This window comes from Eschrichtius robustus, chromosome 16 (assembly GCF_028021215.1).
Source record: "Eschrichtius robustus isolate mEscRob2 chromosome 16, mEscRob2.pri, whole genome shotgun sequence".
In the NCBI taxonomy this organism is placed as follows: Eukaryota; Metazoa; Chordata; class Mammalia; order Artiodactyla; family Eschrichtiidae; genus Eschrichtius; species Eschrichtius robustus.
The window spans coordinates 30,520,453-30,539,693 of record NC_090839.1 but is presented as its reverse complement, the minus strand read 5'-3'; the positions used below and the strand labels follow the sequence as shown (position 1 = coordinate 30,539,693).

The 19,241-nt window shown below is 43.4% G+C and overlaps 1 protein-coding gene across 3 annotated transcripts in view; it reads right to left on the bottom strand.

Annotated features, from left to right (window-relative positions):
- Positions 1 to 19,241, bottom strand: part of PTPRA (protein tyrosine phosphatase receptor type A) — a 184,988-nt gene that overhangs the window by 40,529 nt on the left and 125,218 nt on the right. For all 3 annotated transcript variants that reach the window (XM_068565366.1, XM_068565365.1, XM_068565367.1), the window contains 3 exons: positions 8,197 to 8,281; positions 6,934 to 7,007; positions 6,583 to 6,719 (listed from right to left, as the gene is read on the bottom strand). In XM_068565366.1, coding sequence (XP_068421467.1) covers positions 6,583 to 6,719; positions 6,934 to 7,007; positions 8,197 to 8,281 — 296 coding nt within the window. The remainder of the gene's footprint in view (positions 1 to 6,582; positions 6,720 to 6,933; positions 7,008 to 8,196; positions 8,282 to 19,241) is intronic.

Genomic DNA, 19,241 nt, shown 5'->3' with positions numbered 1-19,241 from the left:
ATGTCTCTCCTGTCTTCTACCCGTCCTTGTAGGCAACCACTGCTCAGTTCACAGTGTTCCTCCAGACTTTAAAAAAAAAAAAAAAAAAGGCATTAACACACTCAAAGGCAGACATACATAGATTTTTTTTTTAAAAGGGGATTATACCATGTAAAGTCCCCTGGAATATGTTTTTTCCCATATTTTTCTATGTCAACACATTTATTTTAATGACAGTACAGAATTTCATAATAGATGCAAGAAATTATTTAGCCATTCTGCTATTTGATAGATAAATATTTTCCACTTTATCTTCTTTGCTATTATAAGTAATGCTACAATGAACATCCTTGTACAAATATATATTTTGTTTCCTGATAGAGTCCCATAAGTTAGGTCAGATAGTGTAAGCATTTAAAATTTGGTTGATACTGCCAAATCATCCTTCCAGTGCTGTATCAATTTAAACTTCCCCTACCTGTGTGAAAGAGTTTCTTTATCCCCATACCCCTGCCCATATTTGATATCAATCTTCTAAAATTTTCAAATCTAACAGGCCCAAAATAATGGTTAGTTTTAATCTGGATCTCCGGATTACTAGATATAGTTGAGCCTCTTTCCCTATGTTTATAGACCATTTGTTTTTCTCCTCTGAACTGCCAATTTTTCTCCTGCAATGTTTAACTTTTTTCTCACAGGTTTGGAGAAGCTCTATACATTATGGAAAATTCTCTGTCTACTTGTGGCAAATAGTTTCTCCCAGTTGGCCACTTTCTTATGGTGTTATTTTTCAGAGATGCTTAACATTTTAATATATTTATTATCTTTCAATCTATTCTATTCTAGCTTCTGAATCTTGTGTTTTGCTTAGAAAGGCCTTCCTCACCCTATGATTACAAGAATATTATTCTATGATAGTGGACACAAATTGGTGTGTTTGTCCTATGTGTTAACTCTCCTCTTTCCTGCCAGGGCTGACCGATGCAAGCACAGTCACACCTGACCTACATTGTACCAACCAGATTCTCTTTTCCAGGATTTTGAAACCCAAAAGAAGCAGAGGCTTCCCTAGAGGGCCCAGACCCACCAGGATAGGACCTGCTCTGTCCAAACGCTGGTAGTCTATCTCATCTTTTGATTCTGCCAGCTTCCTCACTTTTTTGCTTGAGTTGACTTCTCCTGTTTTTAAGTAAAAGACCTTAACTCACTTAGCAGTTAGTAACAGAGAGTGGGGTTGTAGGTGAGAGACTGATGGGGGAAATACGGGTGATGTGAACCTGATTACTGAGTTCAGATGAAGGGAAAGGAACTGTTAACCAATTTGCATTATGGGAAAGCTCAAGCCACTCATACCTCACGACTGTAAAACAGTTACTTCATATTGGCTTGCAATCACCTGGGAGGTGCTCTAGCTGATGGTAAAGGAGTTGGGGGAGGGGGAGTGCCAATTAAAAGGAGATGAGAAATGCTGAAACCAAGGAATAGGATTATTTCTGACAATTTTAGATAGTAAAACAAGAAAAAGCCCAGCTCCAAAATCAAATACTTATCTCCAAAGACAGCACAAAAGTCAAGGCCCTTCTATGACTGTGCTATGTATTTCGCTGAACCAAAAGTTAAGGTTTCAGAATTTTGCTGGTTGTTAAATGTTAATGCCAATGGAATTCACATCTTTCCTTGGTTGGTCATGTGAAAGACACGGCTTTAAAGTGAGATAATTGAAATGATGCAGAAAGGAAACAGAGGAGTTGGGGAAAGCCAACTTCTAAAAATCTCTATTATGCTCTCTACTGCATCCTGCTTTCATGATGAAAACTGCCCCACAACCCAGCTCTCATTGCGCATGGATAATCAGGATGCAAGCATAACACGATCTGGAGGGTAAAATACATAACGAAGGTAGAAAAGCAAAGAACTAACACCCAGAAGAAACTGCAGGCATTCACTGAGTTGGATCATCAAAAACCATAGGAATAGTTGTTGATATACATTTTGAGGATGTTAGGCCAAGGAGGGGTCTAATTCTAATTTTTGAATAGGGCTAGATTTCTAGTTATGGTATGGTTAACTGAACTTCTGCAGTTAGTGTAACCGCTCAGGAAACTGGCCACGGTTCTAATGGTGGGGTGGGGTGGCCAATAGGAACCTGGACTGAATGCTGGGTTCAGCTAGGTAGCAAAGAAAAGCCAGAAAGCCCTTGGCACAAAGTAGAGGAAATCAGTGTTACAGGGGATCCAACAGCCTCAACCTTCTTACTGACACCTTCACCATGTCCTTGATGGGATCTACAATGCATGCCTCACTAGAGGCTGTACGTGGGTGAGGAAAGCACCTGCATCTTTTAGAAGAAGGAACTGACTTCAAAAAGGGATTCTTGATCTTAGTGGGATGAAAAAAGCCTCAGAGGCCACAGTTCACCAGGGCTCAGACTTCTCTGAGGTGGATAATTTGTTGTGAAGCTCCCAATAATGGAAATGGGAGGCAGCCAGCTCAGGTCAGTTGAGGGGGCCTGACTAGACTCTCATGCTAGAGAAGGGCTCCTTCTCATCCAACTCCCAGGCCTGAGTCAGTTCACAGACCTAGAACTCTTCAATGATGGGCACATGTAAGAAAGAACCCTGCCACAGCACATCAACACTCCTATACCATGAACCTTCCTCCTCATCTTCCCTTAAGAATCTGCAGGCATTTACCATGGTAGCCACTGGGTAAAGGCAAATACATCTTTTGGGGTCTACTGGGTTCTGGCCTTCAGCTAACTAATTCCTGGGAACCCAGAATGCTATAATTTCATGCTAGTTTGAATGGAGCCTTTGTAGGCCAGGAGATGGAAGGAGTTTTGGCTTGAAGTGGTCTCATGTTAGGAGCTACCTATTTTCCCAGTGTATGGTTGGAATGGAATTCTACAGCAAGGAGCAGGAATAACCACATTGGTCCCCTAACCCTTTGGATAGGCACCATTCCAGTAGCTAGAGCAAATGCAAGCTGCTGGAGCAGTAATCTCCCTTTACCAAAAGGCTAGGTCCCTAGATGAGTCACAGAGCTCCTAAGTGCTACAGGAGACTTAAAAGTTGTGGGATAATGATGAGATAATCCATTTAGATGTGTGAGTTTAGTGATGGCGTGAAGCGAGTGCTCAATAACTACTAATATTAGCTATTCTGATGCTTCCTATTACTCTCCATGCAAGCTACCAAATAGATAAGCTGACAGTTTTTAAGAATGTCAGTATAATGTCATACATGAACCATGTGGAGCTGCAGATCTGCAGTTGCTTTTCCAGATGTTGTATTTCCTACAGATTAATATAACCCGTGGTACCTGAATTTCGCTATTAATGAGGCAAGTGAGCTTATTTTTTCCTTTATGATGCACAAGGACTACATGAAGCAGTTTCCCTTTCTCACGGCAGGAGCAGCTTCAGTGATAAATCATCTTGACCTCTCTCTGCTGTGAACTGGTTCATTGGGATTTTGTCTCACTGTTTCACAGGACATCACCCTGACAACTATATAGTGGCCTGCCACCTTGGCCAAGTTTTCCGAAAGTCAAAAGCCAGCAGCATGTCAGGATATCCCGTCCAACGTAAAGAATAAGTTGCCACTCCTTGCCCCATGCCCTCCCCCCGCCCCCACTTCAAGGAGGAGTGATGCTTGCTGGGTCATTATGGATTTTGGAGACAGCATATACCACATGCTGGTGTCCTATTCTGACTCATTTATTGAGTGATCTGAAAAGAGAAGGCTCTCAAGCTGACCCAGGCCATAGAGAAATTAGCTCTGGTAGATTCTACGGGGCCCTAAGTGTCTGTGGTTCAGGCTGAGCAGGAGAATCATAATGAAAAACCTTAGGATGTGGGGACAAGTCCATGATCCTGTCAGCAAGATTATGTTCCTAGCTTAGCACTGGGGTCTGGTAGAGACTGTAAGCCTGACCATGGGACACTAGATATCCATATGATGTCAACTGCCCATCATAAACTAAGTATTATGTGATTCAATAAGCTATAAATTGGGACATGTCCAGAATTCAGCTGAAACTGATGTGTACAGAACGCGTGCCACACACCCACTCCTTCAATAGATTCCTCTGACTTCCTGACGATATTAACAGTTGACTAAAGGAGAAAAAAGTCCAGCCTCGTGTACAAATGGCTCTGTGAGACATGCTAGCCTATTCTGGAAGCAGATTGCTATGGGATAATCTACTTAAGGTATGGCTCTGAATGAGTATAAAAGAGAAACCCGTCTGGTGAACAGAACTTCAAGCAAGGTATCACACCATCCACTTCACTGGATGTCAGGATCTAAGCTGATCCCTGGGTAGTAGATAACTGGGACAAAAAAGACAGGAAATATTTATGCTCCATGTGTATGCTCACCGGATGGCACTCACTGCAAGAACCCAGGAGATGTTGGTCGGCCCTTTCCCTCACCACCCCAGTGCTGGCCCAATGAGCCCATGAACATAGTGGCCATGATAGCACGGCAATTGACTGTCACAATACCTATCTGAATTTGCCTACCATGCCTCTTAGGAACACCACCTCTATCCAGGTATTCACTGGAATGCCTTATTATGGGATCTCAGGGAATTACCTCTAAACAAAGAACTCATTTCACAGAAAAAAGTACAGCCACCAGGTCACATACCCATCACCCAAAAGTAGCTTGCACCATATTTAAAAAACAGCAGAGTGCCTACTGGAGACCTAGCTACAGTGTTGAGGCTGAGGTGCTATCCTGTGGGATGAGGTGAATGTTCATAATCAATAATGAGCATTAAATGGTGTTGTTTTTCTAACAGCCAGAAAAAAGGGTCCAAGTTATTACCTTAACTCTTGCCTGGTAAATGGTCTTCTGCTTCACCTCTTGCTTCCCTCCCATCTATTCTCCACATTGTAGCTAGTGATTTTCTCAGAGTGAAAATATGACCACATCACGCTCCACTCCCCCAAGCCCTTCAGAGGTGGAGCAGATATGAGTGGTAACCCACTCACCAAATAAACATTCCTCCTTGCTACTAGAGCTCCCATTCTGTGTTATCCGCCTATCCTCTACATGACACTGGAATAATGTGGATTGGTCTCAGCCAGTTGCGGTAAGTCTATTTCTCCCTCGCTTATGACTAGTTTAAGAAGGAATATGTGACCAGAGAAGTCTCCAGAAGCTTTTGGGAAAGTTTTCCTCACTAATAAAAGGAGACATACAGGAAGAAACAGTTATTCTCTTCTCACTGGACCTTATTTACCCCCATGTGGTGCCTAGAACTGGGGCAGCCATTATTTTTTTGGGGGGTCACGCTGCATGGCTTATGGGATCTTAGTACCCCGACCAGGGATTGAACCCGGGTCCTCGGCAGTGAAAGCGCGAAGTCCTAACCACTGGACCGCCAGGGAATTCCCTGGGCAGCCATTTTGGCAACATGAGGAAAGCCAGCCTAAGAGACAGGACTGACACATGGCTGAGTGGAAAGATATGAAGGAGACAGAGTTTAACAATGCCCAAGTTGATGAATTAGCCAACTCTGGAACTGTTCCTGTGTCCTTAAATCCATTCCCCTCTCCCTAATCATTACCACTTTACATCAATCTATCAGCGACTCTGGTCTTAACTGCTGCAGCCCCTAACTGTATTTCCTGCTTCTATCCTGGTCTTCCCATGGGCTATTCTCTAACTAGTAGTCTGAGTCATTTTTTTCCAAATTACAAATCTGGTTGGTCTGTGGCTTCCGACTTCTCTCATGACATTCTACAAGATCTACAGTCTGGCCCAGTCTTCTACATTTTCATCTCTTACTACTCCCTTAAGTCTCTGCCCTTCGGCCACTCATAGTCCTTCATTATTTTTCGAATGTGCCCTTCCCTCACCCACCCTCACTACTGACAGATTGCTCCTGATATTCCCAGTGCCTGGAATGTTCCCCATCCCCCTTTCCCCAATGCCCTTGCCTGTGATTAGGTCTCAATTAAAATATCATTTTTAAAGGAAGTTCTGCACTGGTGGACTGGAATCATCAACTGGTAGATTCACAAACATGTTCTGCTTCCTTGAGAGAGTTATAAAACATGCAAATGTAAATACTACCCAAGATGAGGCCTGCACTCTGCAGTTTGCCATGGTCCTCATTTTCCACAATGACCTATTCCTACTGTCTACTTAAGATACCCTGTGACCCCTGGCTCTAGACTCTAAAAGGCCACCTCTTAATATAGGTTCCTATGCCTTTGCACCAGTTCTTCATGTTCTATATTGCTGTTTGAACTTACACAGCAATTTCCCTGAGTGTAGGGACTAGATCTGTTTTTGCTCCCCAGCAAATCCCTGGCACCTTGCACATATCAGATGCTTGATAAGTTTTTATTAAACAAAAGTAACAGATGCAATGATGAATGAATGGATAGATGGGTAGAAGTGGGAGGTATGGCAAATCTTTTTGCATTTCCTGTCCATGGTCACATAGGAAAGGAGTCAGATGAACGTGGTAAAAAATTTCTCACCTCTTAACCCATTAGAAACCTGTTTTCTACCCCATGATTCAAAAGGTTTGACCTTAGGTCTGCCTTCCTCCCTGCTGACACACCAGCCTCAGCAAAGAACTCACGTTGAATTCTTCTCTGAAGAGCTTATTGTCATCAGCCATTCTCCGGTTAATCTCCTCTTCCAGCTTGTCCACAGGCAGGGGCGGATACTTCCTGTTGGTGCTTGGGGACCTGGCCAGAAGTGGTACGCTCTGGGGTTCTGCAGTGCATAAGGGGGAAGGTTGGTCAGGTGCTCTGGGGACACAGCCCTTCTCTGGAGACTAAATTAGGGGTTCTATCTCATGGACCAGGCATCCAGAAACTAGGGGTGCTTTCACGTCTTTTTTTCTCTTTCCTTTTAGGATGGGGAAACTCCTATTTTCTTGATTTTTCTTCTCCATGAAGGTTCCCCATGTCATTTAGGGGTGTCTTACCCACATCCTCAGTGCGGCCATTGGATAAGCGGAAAGAATTGGAATGGCTCCCAGCTTGCTTGTATTTCTTAAACCTAATGAGAAAATGTTCATAGTGAAACACTAAGCACAGAGTCAGGAGAGACCAATCATTGGCTTTGTAGCTCCACTTACTGATTCAGCCTTTTAAAATATCCTTTACCAAAAAACAGGCTCTTTTAGAGACAGGTTCTGCACACACTGAAGCAGCTCCAGTGGTGACTGAGCACCTCAGTGTGCTCTTGCTCACCCTCAGCACACTAGAATCCAACCCAGAGAACCCCACAGTATGTTCTGGCTTGAATGGCTCCTCTGTGCAGCTCCAGTTCCAGGATTTGCTGCAGATCACAGCCACACCAGGTGGAGGTAGGATGTGTGGGTAGAATACAGTGCGGGGAGATAAGAGTATCAAACAAAAACCCTGGTACTTCCCTGGTGTAACCAGGGAGAAGCCCAGAGCTTCAGACTGGGTTGGCACAGGTCTGGCCACAAGTCTCCTGCAGAAAGGTGGAGACACAGGACAAACTGTAGGGGTGTACAAGGTTTCCCTCTCTTTATCCCTGCAGAAGAACAGAGGGAGCTCAGAGCAGCTTAAGCTAAAAATAAGGGCAGTTAAACCTAATTAGTCAGGGCGGTGACTTCAGCAGGAAGAGAACAAATGCACCTCCTTCTTCCCTCCCTTGGGTTTCCCTTCCTGGCTTTGGTACCTGTTTGAGGAGTAATACCTACAAGACCCCCGAAGAAAGTCAGAAAGAGAAACTCTGTAGCTCACATGGTTCAGTTCAGCATGCCAGAGTCAGGGGCCCTAGAGGGGTTTGGGGACAAAGCCCCAACTAGAAATAAAGTAGACCTTTACTGAGCACATAATCTTCATTGGGGTGCTTTCAGGGGTTGTTTCAATAGGGCTAGATCTGAAGATCTTAAAACGCCTATCAGTAACAACAGACTGTGGCTTCTTCCCTCAACCTCTAAACCACTGTCCTGGGTTTTAGGTTGAACTGGAGTTGAGGGACTGGACTTGGGACAGAGGGAAGCAAAGGGGAGGGGCTAGGTGTTAAGGAAGACTATGTAAAACTTTAAAACATTTCTAAGCAGAATTTTAATCTTAGGAGTGCTACCATGAGTCATTCCCCTCTATCCCATTCACTGTCTTTATCCTACTGTCTTCTGGACTGTGGGGGCTTATTGAGACCCTGGGGTATTGAAACAGAGTCCAAGAGAATGCAGAAGCATTAGCACACTCACCTTAACATGTACAAAACTATGATAATAAACACGATCACTAGCAGAGAGGACAGGGCCACCATCACTGCAATAATTGGCGTCTCATCTGAAATCAAGAGAACGAAACATGTTATTATCATTGTATGTAATGGAGGGCTCAAGTCGGCTGCTCAGGGAAACACCCAGATGAGGAAGAAGGGCTCCTCCAAATGCTTATGTAGATGGCTGGGCATGGGGAGGGAGAGAGGGAGAGAAGGGGGGGCGGGAGGGAGAGAGGGAGAGAAGGGGGGCGCGGAGAGAGAGAGAGAAAAGAGAACACCTTTCACTGCCAGCCCAGGGCTACTGGGTGAAGAGGGGGGTACAGTAGGGTAAGAGCCCAGGGTGACATGTCCACCCCATCTCTGACTTATCATACATATGTTTATTTTGTGTCTCCCTGCATTACAATGAAAGCTCTTTGAAGGTAGAGACTTTCTTTCATTGCTATAGAGCCTAAAACAAAAACAGTGCTCAGCACATAAGAAATACTCAAATATTTCATAGAGTATTCATCAATCCTGACGGTAAGCTGGGTGTGCAGGGCCAACAATGTACTTTCTCCCAGGCTCAGTGCGCTCCATCTAGAGGAAGATGGGAGAGAAAGGAAAAATGACAATTTTCCTATCATAAATCCAAATGGTTTCCTGGCACAGAGAATACTGTTCCTGATTAAAGCAAGGACACATTATTAGATCCTTAAGCACTGTGTCAAAAAACGCTGGGTACTCTTTTCTACCTCTTTCCACAGCTACCTTTTACCAGGACCCCAACTACAGCAACATCTGGCTTGGAGATACAGCAACTCTGCCCTCCATTCCATAGGGCCTGGCTTCCTTACCACCCCACACTGAACCTCATGGCAGCTGACCAGGTGCCGCCTCATCCTCTTCCTGCACTCTCATGCCCCCACCACGAACTATACAACCAGTCTGAATTTGTAACTGTCTTCACCATTTTCCATCTTTCCTAGCAGCACCACTTTTCATCCTCTTTAGCAGATCCCCCTATGTAAAGGGCAATCCTGTCACATATGCTCTGTATTACATCTATTACCGTCACTTCAAAGACCTGTCTTCTTGACCTCATTTACCCTCCTCCAACCACAAACAGCCAGCCCCATGTCTCTCTTCACAGTTAACTTCTCACAACGGTTGTCTTATTTAACAGTTGTTTTCTCTAACCCCTTACCTCTGGGTACTCCTTAATCTATTTTGCTCTGACTCCTACCCTCAGTGAGCCATTTAAATTGCTCATCAAGGACACCAACAAATGGCATATTGCCAAACTCCATGGAAACATTCCCATCTTCATCTGATTCAACCTCTTAGCAGCATTCATTCAAAAAATATTTATGGGGACTTCCCTGGTGGCACAGAGGTTGAGAATCCGCCTGCTGGTGCAGGGGACATGGGTTTGATCTCTGGTCTGGGAAGATCCCACATGCCTCGGAGTGACTAGGCCCGTGCGCCACAACTACTGAGCCTGTGCTCTAGAGCCCACGAGCCACAACTACTGAGCCCACACACCACAACTACTGAAGCCCGCGTGCCTAGAGCCTGTGCTCCGCAACAAGAGTAGTCCCGCAACTAGAGAAAGCCCACACGCAGCAATGGAGACCCAATGGAGCCAAAAATAAATAAAATAAATAAATTTACAAAAAATATTTATGGACCAGCAACTGTATGCCAGGCACTGTTCCAGACACTGGGAATAGAGAATTGATTAAACAGACAAGCGACAGAGAGCTGACGTTCTGGGGGAAGTGGGAGAAAACTGTTCATAAACAATTTCAGACAGGGGCAAGATATATGAAGAAAAGAAGGGTAAAGGGGTAGAGAGTGATGGGTTTTGGGGAGGGGGAAGTGGTTGGCTATGTTAGAGTAGTTTGGGAAGGTCTGAAGTGGTTATACTGAGCCATTACTTAGAGTGGTCTAAATAATGTGAATAAGTGAACCACAAAAAGATCTGTGCAAAGAGCTTTCTAGGCATGGGGAACAGCAAGCATAAGAGCCCTCAGGAGTTTGGTGGGTTCAAGAAATAGCACAAAGACCAATTTCATTCAAGATGTGGCTGGAGATGTGGGCAGAAGCCAGAAGACTTAGGGCTTTGCAGGCCATGGTAATGACTGTGGATTTAGTTCTGAATGTGATGAGAAACACTATGTGATTGGAAGGGTTTGAACAGGGGAGAGATATAAATGGATTTACATTCTTTTAAAAGATCAGCTAGTTAAACTGACTCATAAGCAGCAGTCATGAGGTAGGAGGTAATCCAGCAGAACGTGGTATCATGCAAGCCAAGAACAGAGGTTTTCAAGAAGGAGGGAGTAGTCAACTCAATCAAATACTCAATCAACAGATTCAGTAGGATGAAAACAGAGATGTGAAACTGGATTTGACAAGAGGGCAGTTATTGGTGACCTTTTCAAGAGTGGTTTCAGTTAAGCAGTTGTTGAGAAAGCCCAAATGGAGTGAAATAAAGATGGAAAGAAGAGACAGTGAGATACCGACTCCTTATTTGAGGTAAGGACTTTTATCATAAAGAGATACAGAGAAAAGCAGCAGCTGGAGGGAGAAGCGGGGTGGAAAGTTTGTTTTTAAAGAGATGGGAGATATTATACCATGCTTCTTTGTTGATGGCAATTTTCAATCATACCCTAGTATGTGGATCTCATACTGAAATGAGCATTCAAACTGGCTGACTACGCCCAACTCTCTTTTTTTAAAATTAATTAATTAATTCATTCATTTTTGGCTGCGTTGGGTCATCGTTGCTGTGCGCAGGCCTTCTCTAGCTGCGGCGAGCGGGGGCTACTCTTTGCTGCGGTGCATGGGCTTCTCATTGCAGTGGCTTCTCTTGTTGTAAAGCACGGGCTCTAGGTGCACGGGCTTCAGTAGCTGTGGCAGGCGGGCTCAGTAGTTGTGGCTCGCGGGCTCTAGAGCGCAGGCTCACTAGTCGTGGCAGATGGGCTTAGCTGCTCTGCGACATGTGGGATCTTCCTGGACCAGGGCTCGAACCCATGTCCCCTGCATTGGCAGGCAGATTCTTAACCACTGCGCCACCAGGGAAGTCCCTCCCTCTTCTTTGAAGAACTTTCCTCTCTTGGTTTCTACAACAAAGCACTCTTCTGATTCTATCTCTTGGCTGCTTCAAATTATTTTCCCTTGTCAGTTGTTCCTCTTCTAACACAGATCTCTAAATGTCTGATTTCCTCAGGGCTCTGTTCTTGGCGTTCTTCTCTATATGCTATCTAGTTGATCAGATCAGGCTGGAAGCTCAAGTGATATGCTAGCAATTCCCACATCTGCACTGCTTGGTCAGACCTCTCTTCAAACTCTTCTGAAACTATAATGTCACCTCTACTTTAAATTTCACAGGCAATGCAAACTTCCTGGGTCTAAAATAATTTCCCTTACTGGTGATTCAGTAGCTAGTACTGCCACCCATCCACCCTGTTGCTCAAGTGAGAAATGTGGAAATCCCCTTAGTTTCTTCCCCATGCTTAGCTTCTATATCCAACCCAGCTGCAAGTAATGTTTTAGCACTAAAACCAACACCTCAAATTTGTCTGCCTTTTTTCCATTCTGTTGCCATCACTCTAGTCTAAATCTCTGTCCTCTCTCAACTGAATCATGGTAAGCTGCTATTCTCGGCCAGTCCATTTTCCAGAAAGCAGGGAGAGTGATCGCGAAGAAAGCAAATCAGATCATGTTCCCCTCTTAGGTAAAACCTTTCAATGGTTTCCCAAGCCTTTAGAATGAAACCTAATATCCTTACCCTGGCCAATAACAACCTCCCCCATTTAGCCCCTGCTTTCTCTATCTCCTCCCACTCTTTCCTTGCTCACTGAACTTCAGCCACTGGCATCCTTCCATGCTGGGTTCACTCTTTCCTTGGGCCTTTGAACGTGTTATTCCTTCTGCTGTATATAGCCTCCCTCTGTTCTTTGCCTGGCTAACTCCTAGTCATCCAGTTCTCATTTCAAGTGTTACTTTTACCAGAGAGGTCTTTTCTGACTTAACACTAAATTAGGTAAGCCTTAGTTTCCTTATCTGTAAAATCAGTTATTCTAAAGATTAAATGAGATCATCCATGTAAAGTTCTTGGCACAGTAACTTGCACACACTATGTACACAGTCTAGTCGGTGTTAGCTATTATTGTTTTTTATTAGTCTCACAGAGCACTCTGTTATTTCTCTTGATAATACCCTCACACTTTGTAATTATATATTTATTTGAGTATAGCTGATTATGAGTGTCCTTCCTTTACACCATAAATTCCACAAAGGCAAGGATTATATACCTGCTTTGCTTTTCACCATATACCTAACACCTAGCACAGAATTTCACACATAGTGGGCACTAAACAAATACTGGATGGACTACACTGAGTGAATGAATAAAAGAATTAATGATTTATCACTAAATATGTCTTTGTTCAATGCCACTCACAGAGGGCTGTATACCAGGTATTAAAAGAAGGTAATTAGAGACATGTGGCTCAAGACAGTGGGCTGAATCCATAATTTTATTTCTTTCTCTTCCCAAAAGGACACTGAAACGATAGAAGAAACATAAAAATACGAATGAAATAAAAATTGCATCTGGGGCTTCCCTGGTGGCACGGTGGTTAAGAATCCGCCTGCCAATGCAGGGGACACAGGTTCGAGCCCTGGTCTGGGAAGATCCCACATGCCGCAGAGCAACTAAGCCTGTGCACCACAACTAGTGAGCCTGCGCTCTAGAGCCCACGAGCCACAACTACTGAGCCCATGTGCCACAGCTACTGAAGCCCGTGCACCTAGAGCCCATGCTCTACAACAAGAGAAGCCACCACACCACAATGAAGAGTAGCCCCTGCTCGCTGCAACTAGAGAAAGCCCGCATGCAGCAATGAAGACCCAATGCAGACAAAAATAAATAAATTTATTAAAAAAACTTAAAAAAAAAAAGCACATCTGGAAGGCAGCAAAGAGTGGCATCAGCAGACCAGAAACTTTGAGGGATTTGTGGACGACAAAGCAGATGGGATTGGACTGCTGAAGAGATCAATCACAGCTGAAGAGCTTCCAGTTAAAAGGTAAGTACTAGTTCCATCGGTCTGAGCCTAGAAACACCTCAAGTTCAGCGTCAAACCAGGAATGGGGATGAAAGTAGGTCTTGGGGTAGTAGGGTATTTAACCAAAGGCTTGCCAATGCAGTCCGTACACCCACAGGCTGAGCAACAAGCTGTGGTATCTCATCTGGGCTCAGTTTGAAAAACAGCGCTCTATACAGAGTGGGGATGTACTGATGGCTTCTTTACAAAAAAATATATATAAAAAATTATAAGCTGCATACACATTTTATAACTTGTTATTACGGAAAACTTCCAAACTTACACAGGAGTAAAAGAACACTACAGTAAATCCCTATGCACTGACCATTTCACTTTGACAATATTACCAGATGTCAGTTTTTTCATCTCTACCAGGGTTGGGTTTCTCAGCCACACACTAATAACATTTTGGGATAGATAATTCTCTGCCGTGGGGGGCTCTCGTGTGCACTGTAGGATGTTTAACATCATCTCTGGTCTCTAGCTACTAGATGCCAATAGCAAACCCTTAATTGTGATGACCAAAATCACCTTCAGACGTTGCCAAATGTCTTCTTGGGGGGGAAATCACCCTGAGCTGAGAACCACTGGATTATATTAAGGCAAATCTGAGACATATCATTTCAACTGTATTTACTTCAGTATGTGGCACTAAGAGATAAGGATTCTTAACATAATCACAATACCTTTACCTATTTAAAAAGCAACACTGTAGCCCCTGCTCCCCGCAACTAGAGAAAGCCCATGTGCAGCAACAAAGACCCAACGCTGCCAAAAAAAAAAAAAAGCAACACTAATTCCTTGATATAATCTAATATTCAGTTACTGTTTAAGTATCCCTGATAGCCTCATAAATGCTTGTTTTGCTTTGGTTAAAATTGGCATCCAGAGAGGATGCACATGACTGCCAGACACACTAGGTCCACAGAGGGTTTCCTGGGTGGGCCCTAAAGACAGAGGAAGAACAAGAGTGGTACCTGAGGTAATTCTAGGCCACAAGACATGAAGGAGGGGAAAAGAAAGGCAGTGCCGCCTAGAGGATAACTGTGTCCAACTTCCTAAACAATGACTGAACCTCTAGTTTAGGATATGTTCCTGTTTGTCCTCCTGAAGGGACACCTACTGTGAGCACATTCCAATCAACTCAGTGCTCCAGAGCAAAGCTCAACCACTGCCCTACAGGAGACCTTCACAAATACCAACAACAGCAGAGGCAGTATAAGAAATAGAATAAATCTTTAAAAATATACTGCAATTTATGCAAGAGGACCCTGCATCGATTAAAAAGAAAAGCCACTATAAAATGAGGAGCAATCTCATACCTATCAGGAAAAAAAAAAGTCCCAGAAAATAAGAGGTGTTGGCCAGGATGTGGAGAAATTGGAACCCTTGTGTACTGTTGGTGGAAATGTAAAATGGTGTAGCTGCTGTGGAAAACAGTATGGCGGTTCCACAAAAAATTAAAAATAGAATTATCATATGATCCAGCAACTCCACTTCTGGGTATATGCCCAAAAGAATACCCATGTTCATAACTAAACACGGGTTTAGTCACAATAGCTAAAATGTAGAAGCAACCAAATGTCCTTTGACAGATGAATGGATAAGCAAAATGCGGTATACGTATACAATGAAATATTTTGTCTTAAAAAGGAAGGAAACATATGCTACAATATAAGGATGAACCTTGAAGGCATTATACTAAGTGAATAAGCCAGTCACAAAAAGACAAACATTGTATGATTCCATTTATATGAGGTACCCAGAGCAGTGAAATTCACAGAAACAGAAAGTTTAAGGTATATAGTATGATGATCTGACTTACATACATCATGAAATGATTATCACAATAAGTTTAGTGAACATCCGTGATCTGATACAGATACAAAATTAAATAGAAAAATTTTTTCTCTTGTGATGATAACTCTTAGGATTTACTCTTAACAACTTTTCGTATTTAACATACAGTAGTGTTAATTATGTTTATCATGTTGTACATTACATCCCTAGTACTTATTTATCTTGTAACTGGAGGTTTGTATCTTCTGACTGCCTTTATCCAATTGCCCCTACCCCTACCCCCTGCCTCTGGTGACCATAAATCTGATCTCTTTTTCTATGAGTCTGTTGGTTGGTTGGTTGGAAAAACATTTTAACTCTCCCAAGCTTTCAGGCCAGAAGAGTCCTCTATCATAAAAGTCAGATTTTACCTCTTGACATCTGAATTACACCCATGTTTTTAATACAGCTAAAGACAATACAGATAGTAAAGATGTTCCCAGGCCTGTGTGAGGGAAGGAGACTCAGATCTATTAATAAAGTAGGAGAGAATTTACAGCTCCCTGTATCAAATCTCAGACTTGGAGACAGGCTCAGAATCCAGCCACCCTCCTAGGGCTCCTCCCAAACCGGATGGACTCATCATATCATTGTGCTTAGCCTTCTCCTGATCTGGGCCCTCTGGAGATGTAGCCTTGCATGATGCAGGCAAGGCAGGAACAGTGGTCCATTCCCTGCCACTCCCACCCCCATGCCCCACTCCCCAACCACCCATTCTAGCAGAAGTTCACTCCCTAGACTCAGACCAGAGGACAGCATTTAAAAAATACTAAAATGGTGTTCTGGGACAACAGTTGTCTATTTGTTTATGTCCCCTTTCCAAGGAAACAAAGGGTCATGTTATTTTAAGGGCTCACATGTAGACAGGTGAATCACTCAAGGACTTAAGACACACCTTGGTCAACTGCAAAAATAATCAGTGAAGGGACCTCCCTGGTGGTGCAGTGGTTAAGATTCTGCCTGCCAATGCAGGGGACACGGGTTCCATCCCTGGTGCAGGAAGATCCCACATGCCACGGAGCAACTAAGCCCATGCACCACAACTACTAAAGCTCACGTGCCCTAGAGCCCACACACCGCAACTACTGAGCCCACACGCCGCAACTACTGAAGCCCGCACGCTTTAGGGCCTGAGTGCCGCAACTACTGAGCCCGTGTGCTGCAACTACTGAAGCCCATGCACCTAGAGCCCATGCTCTGCAACAAGAGAAGTCACCGCAATGAGAAGCCCGCGCACCGCAACGAAGAGCAGCCCCTGCTTGTCGCAACTAGAGAAAGCCTGCACACAGCAATGAAGACCCAGAGCAGCCAAAAAAAAAAAAAAAAAAAAAAAATCAGTGAAGTAAAAGCCATGCTCCTCTAGCCTCACTTCCTAAGGCCCATTTTTTGTCGTCTTCACACTTTTTGGTAGAAATATTTATCAACACTCAAAGGCAAAGTTGTTTTAAGTGCTTCTTATAGGTTGTTAAGTGCTCTAAAAACAGCAAAAGTCATCAAAAGTTGCCTCAAGTGCCCAAACCTCTGGGATGAACCCAATCACTGTTGTCTTGGGCCAAATTACCATTTGGAAACCTTAATTTCTATTGCCCATCCATCTTCCCTAGGGCCTCCGGAGTTATCTTTCTAAAACAAAAATCTGACCATGTCACTTCCTTCCTTCACATCACCAGGAGACACCCTGAGCTCAATGCACTGCTGCTGAGGCTACCTCTGACCACTTCCCACCTCATGCACGTCAACCATGCACAGCTCCTCAAACACATGACTGGCTCTTTCATGTCTCCTTGCTTTTACCCTGTCTCGTGAGTCCTCATTTTCCACAGTTACTATATTAAACTGCCCCAAACTCACCTTCATGCCTCCTTCCCACTCCCCAGGTATAGTGAGCCTTTTAAGCTCTCCTCATAGCACTTTGTATGGTATATCCAATAGCATGTAGCTGAGTGGGCTCTGATTCTTGGTGTTCACACGTTTCTTTCATGAGACAGGGAACTTTCTTTTTTTTTCTTTCTAGAATCCTCAGCACCTCATAGGTGCTGAATGAATATATTATTAAAGGTGCTTAGGGAAAGCCATCATAAATGAAGTTCACTTAATAATGTCACTTACTATGATTAATCTCAAAATACCTATTTTTTAAAAAAAATTATTTATTTTATTTATTTTTATGTTTTGGCTGTGTTGGGTCTTCGTTGCTGCACGCAGGCTTTCTCCAGTTGCGGCGAGCTGGGGCTACTCTTCGCTGTGGTACATGGGCTTCTCATTGGTACGGTGGTACGGTGGCTTCTCTTGTTGCAGAGCATGGGCTCTAGGCATGCGGGCTTCAGTAGTTGCAGCACGCGGGCTCAGTAGTTGTGGCTTGCGGGTTCTAGAGCACAGGCTCACTAGTTGTGGTGCACGGGCTTAGTTGCTACGCGGCATGTGGGATCTTCCTGGACCAGGGCTTGAACCTGTGTCCCCTGCATTGGCAGGAGGATTCTTAACCACTGTGCCACAAGGGAAGCCCCCAAAATACCTCTCTAACAAGAATGCCAACCCCCTTCTAGACTTCAACTCTAGCAAAGTATTGAAAGAGAAAGCCAGGGGGAGCAGGTGATCTGATTTGAGAGCTGAGAAACTTTAAGGAGCCTCTGGGGTGCAACAGAATATTTACCCTGCCTGGTTCTAGAACTCTGTAGCTCAAGGACTCCTTCACAAATACTAACAGGGTACTAGTCCAAATTTTTTGAAAAAACCCAGTTACAGAAATGATTACATCTAAAATAATGTAAAGTATGGTTAGAATAGTTTTATCCTGTATTCTTGCTATTTAACAAATATCAGTTATAAAGTCTTCATGTGAAAACCCTAATTTAAAAAACTATTAAAATAAAAAGTAAGATGAGACAGGTTTATGCAGAATTTTGTTTAAAAGGTACAGGGCAGAGGATAAGCTAATGTCTACAGTTGTGGTAGTAAACTGCAGTGTGACCCTGCCTTGGAGCGCACCCTTGTTTCCACAGATTCTGACTGGCTGGCTGAGATTCCTGATCCCCTTAGTCTCCCATCTAATTAACAGTAATAGTAACAGAGTGGTGGTGGTGGTAAGAGTTGCTGAGCAACTGCTATATGCTGACCCAGCAGTAGGCCAAGCACTAGTTCAATGTTAGTTCATTCCTCACAACAACCCTATGAAGGAAATTCTGTTCCCATCCTGTTTTGCCAATGGCAAAAGGAGGCATAGGAGTTAAATACCTACCCCACCCTGCTGGTAAGTGGTAGAGAGTCAACATACAAACTCAGGTGGTCTAGCTCCAGAGCCCATGTTTTAACCACATATACTAATGCTTTTGCTGCCTTTGCTCTGACCCCATGGTATCTCATTTCCTCCCTCTACCCAATACTACTGCCATCACTGTCTCACAGGGGCTGCATGAGAATCTTTATCTCAGAGTCTGTTTCCCCTAGAACAAAACTAATGAAACTGAGACTTAAAACTAGCAAAGACTAAATAACAACTGGAAAGTATACTCATGACCACTGACCTCATGGTGAAGAGGTACTTGGTAGATAATGCCAGAATTGGATTTAATACATTACTATATAGTACACAAATCATCCAAATTAACACCAGTGAAAATGTTTTAAAAGAAAAGCTGGTTACAAAAGAACAAATACTGTATGATTCCACTTAAATGAGGTACACAGAATAGACAAATTTACAGAGAAAGAAAGTAGATTAGTGGTTACCAGGGGCTGGGGGAAGGAGAAATGAGGAGTTATTGTTTAATGGGTTACAGAGTTTTAGTATGGGATGATATTAAAAAAATAAAATAAAAAATTCTGGAGACGGTGGTGATGATTGCACAACAATGTAAATGTACTTAATGCCACTGAACTGTGCGGTTAAAATGGTAAATCTTACATGATTTATATTTTTCAAAATTGGGAAAAGGCTGGCTCTACCAAAATAATTTGGAATACATTTAAAAAATAAGACACATGAGAAAATAACTAGTTTCTTCAACTTTGAAAGAAAAGAACCAAAGTTGCTTGCCTCCCGTCCTCTCTTTTTTATGCTTATATGTGCTGGCAATTAAAACACCGGCTA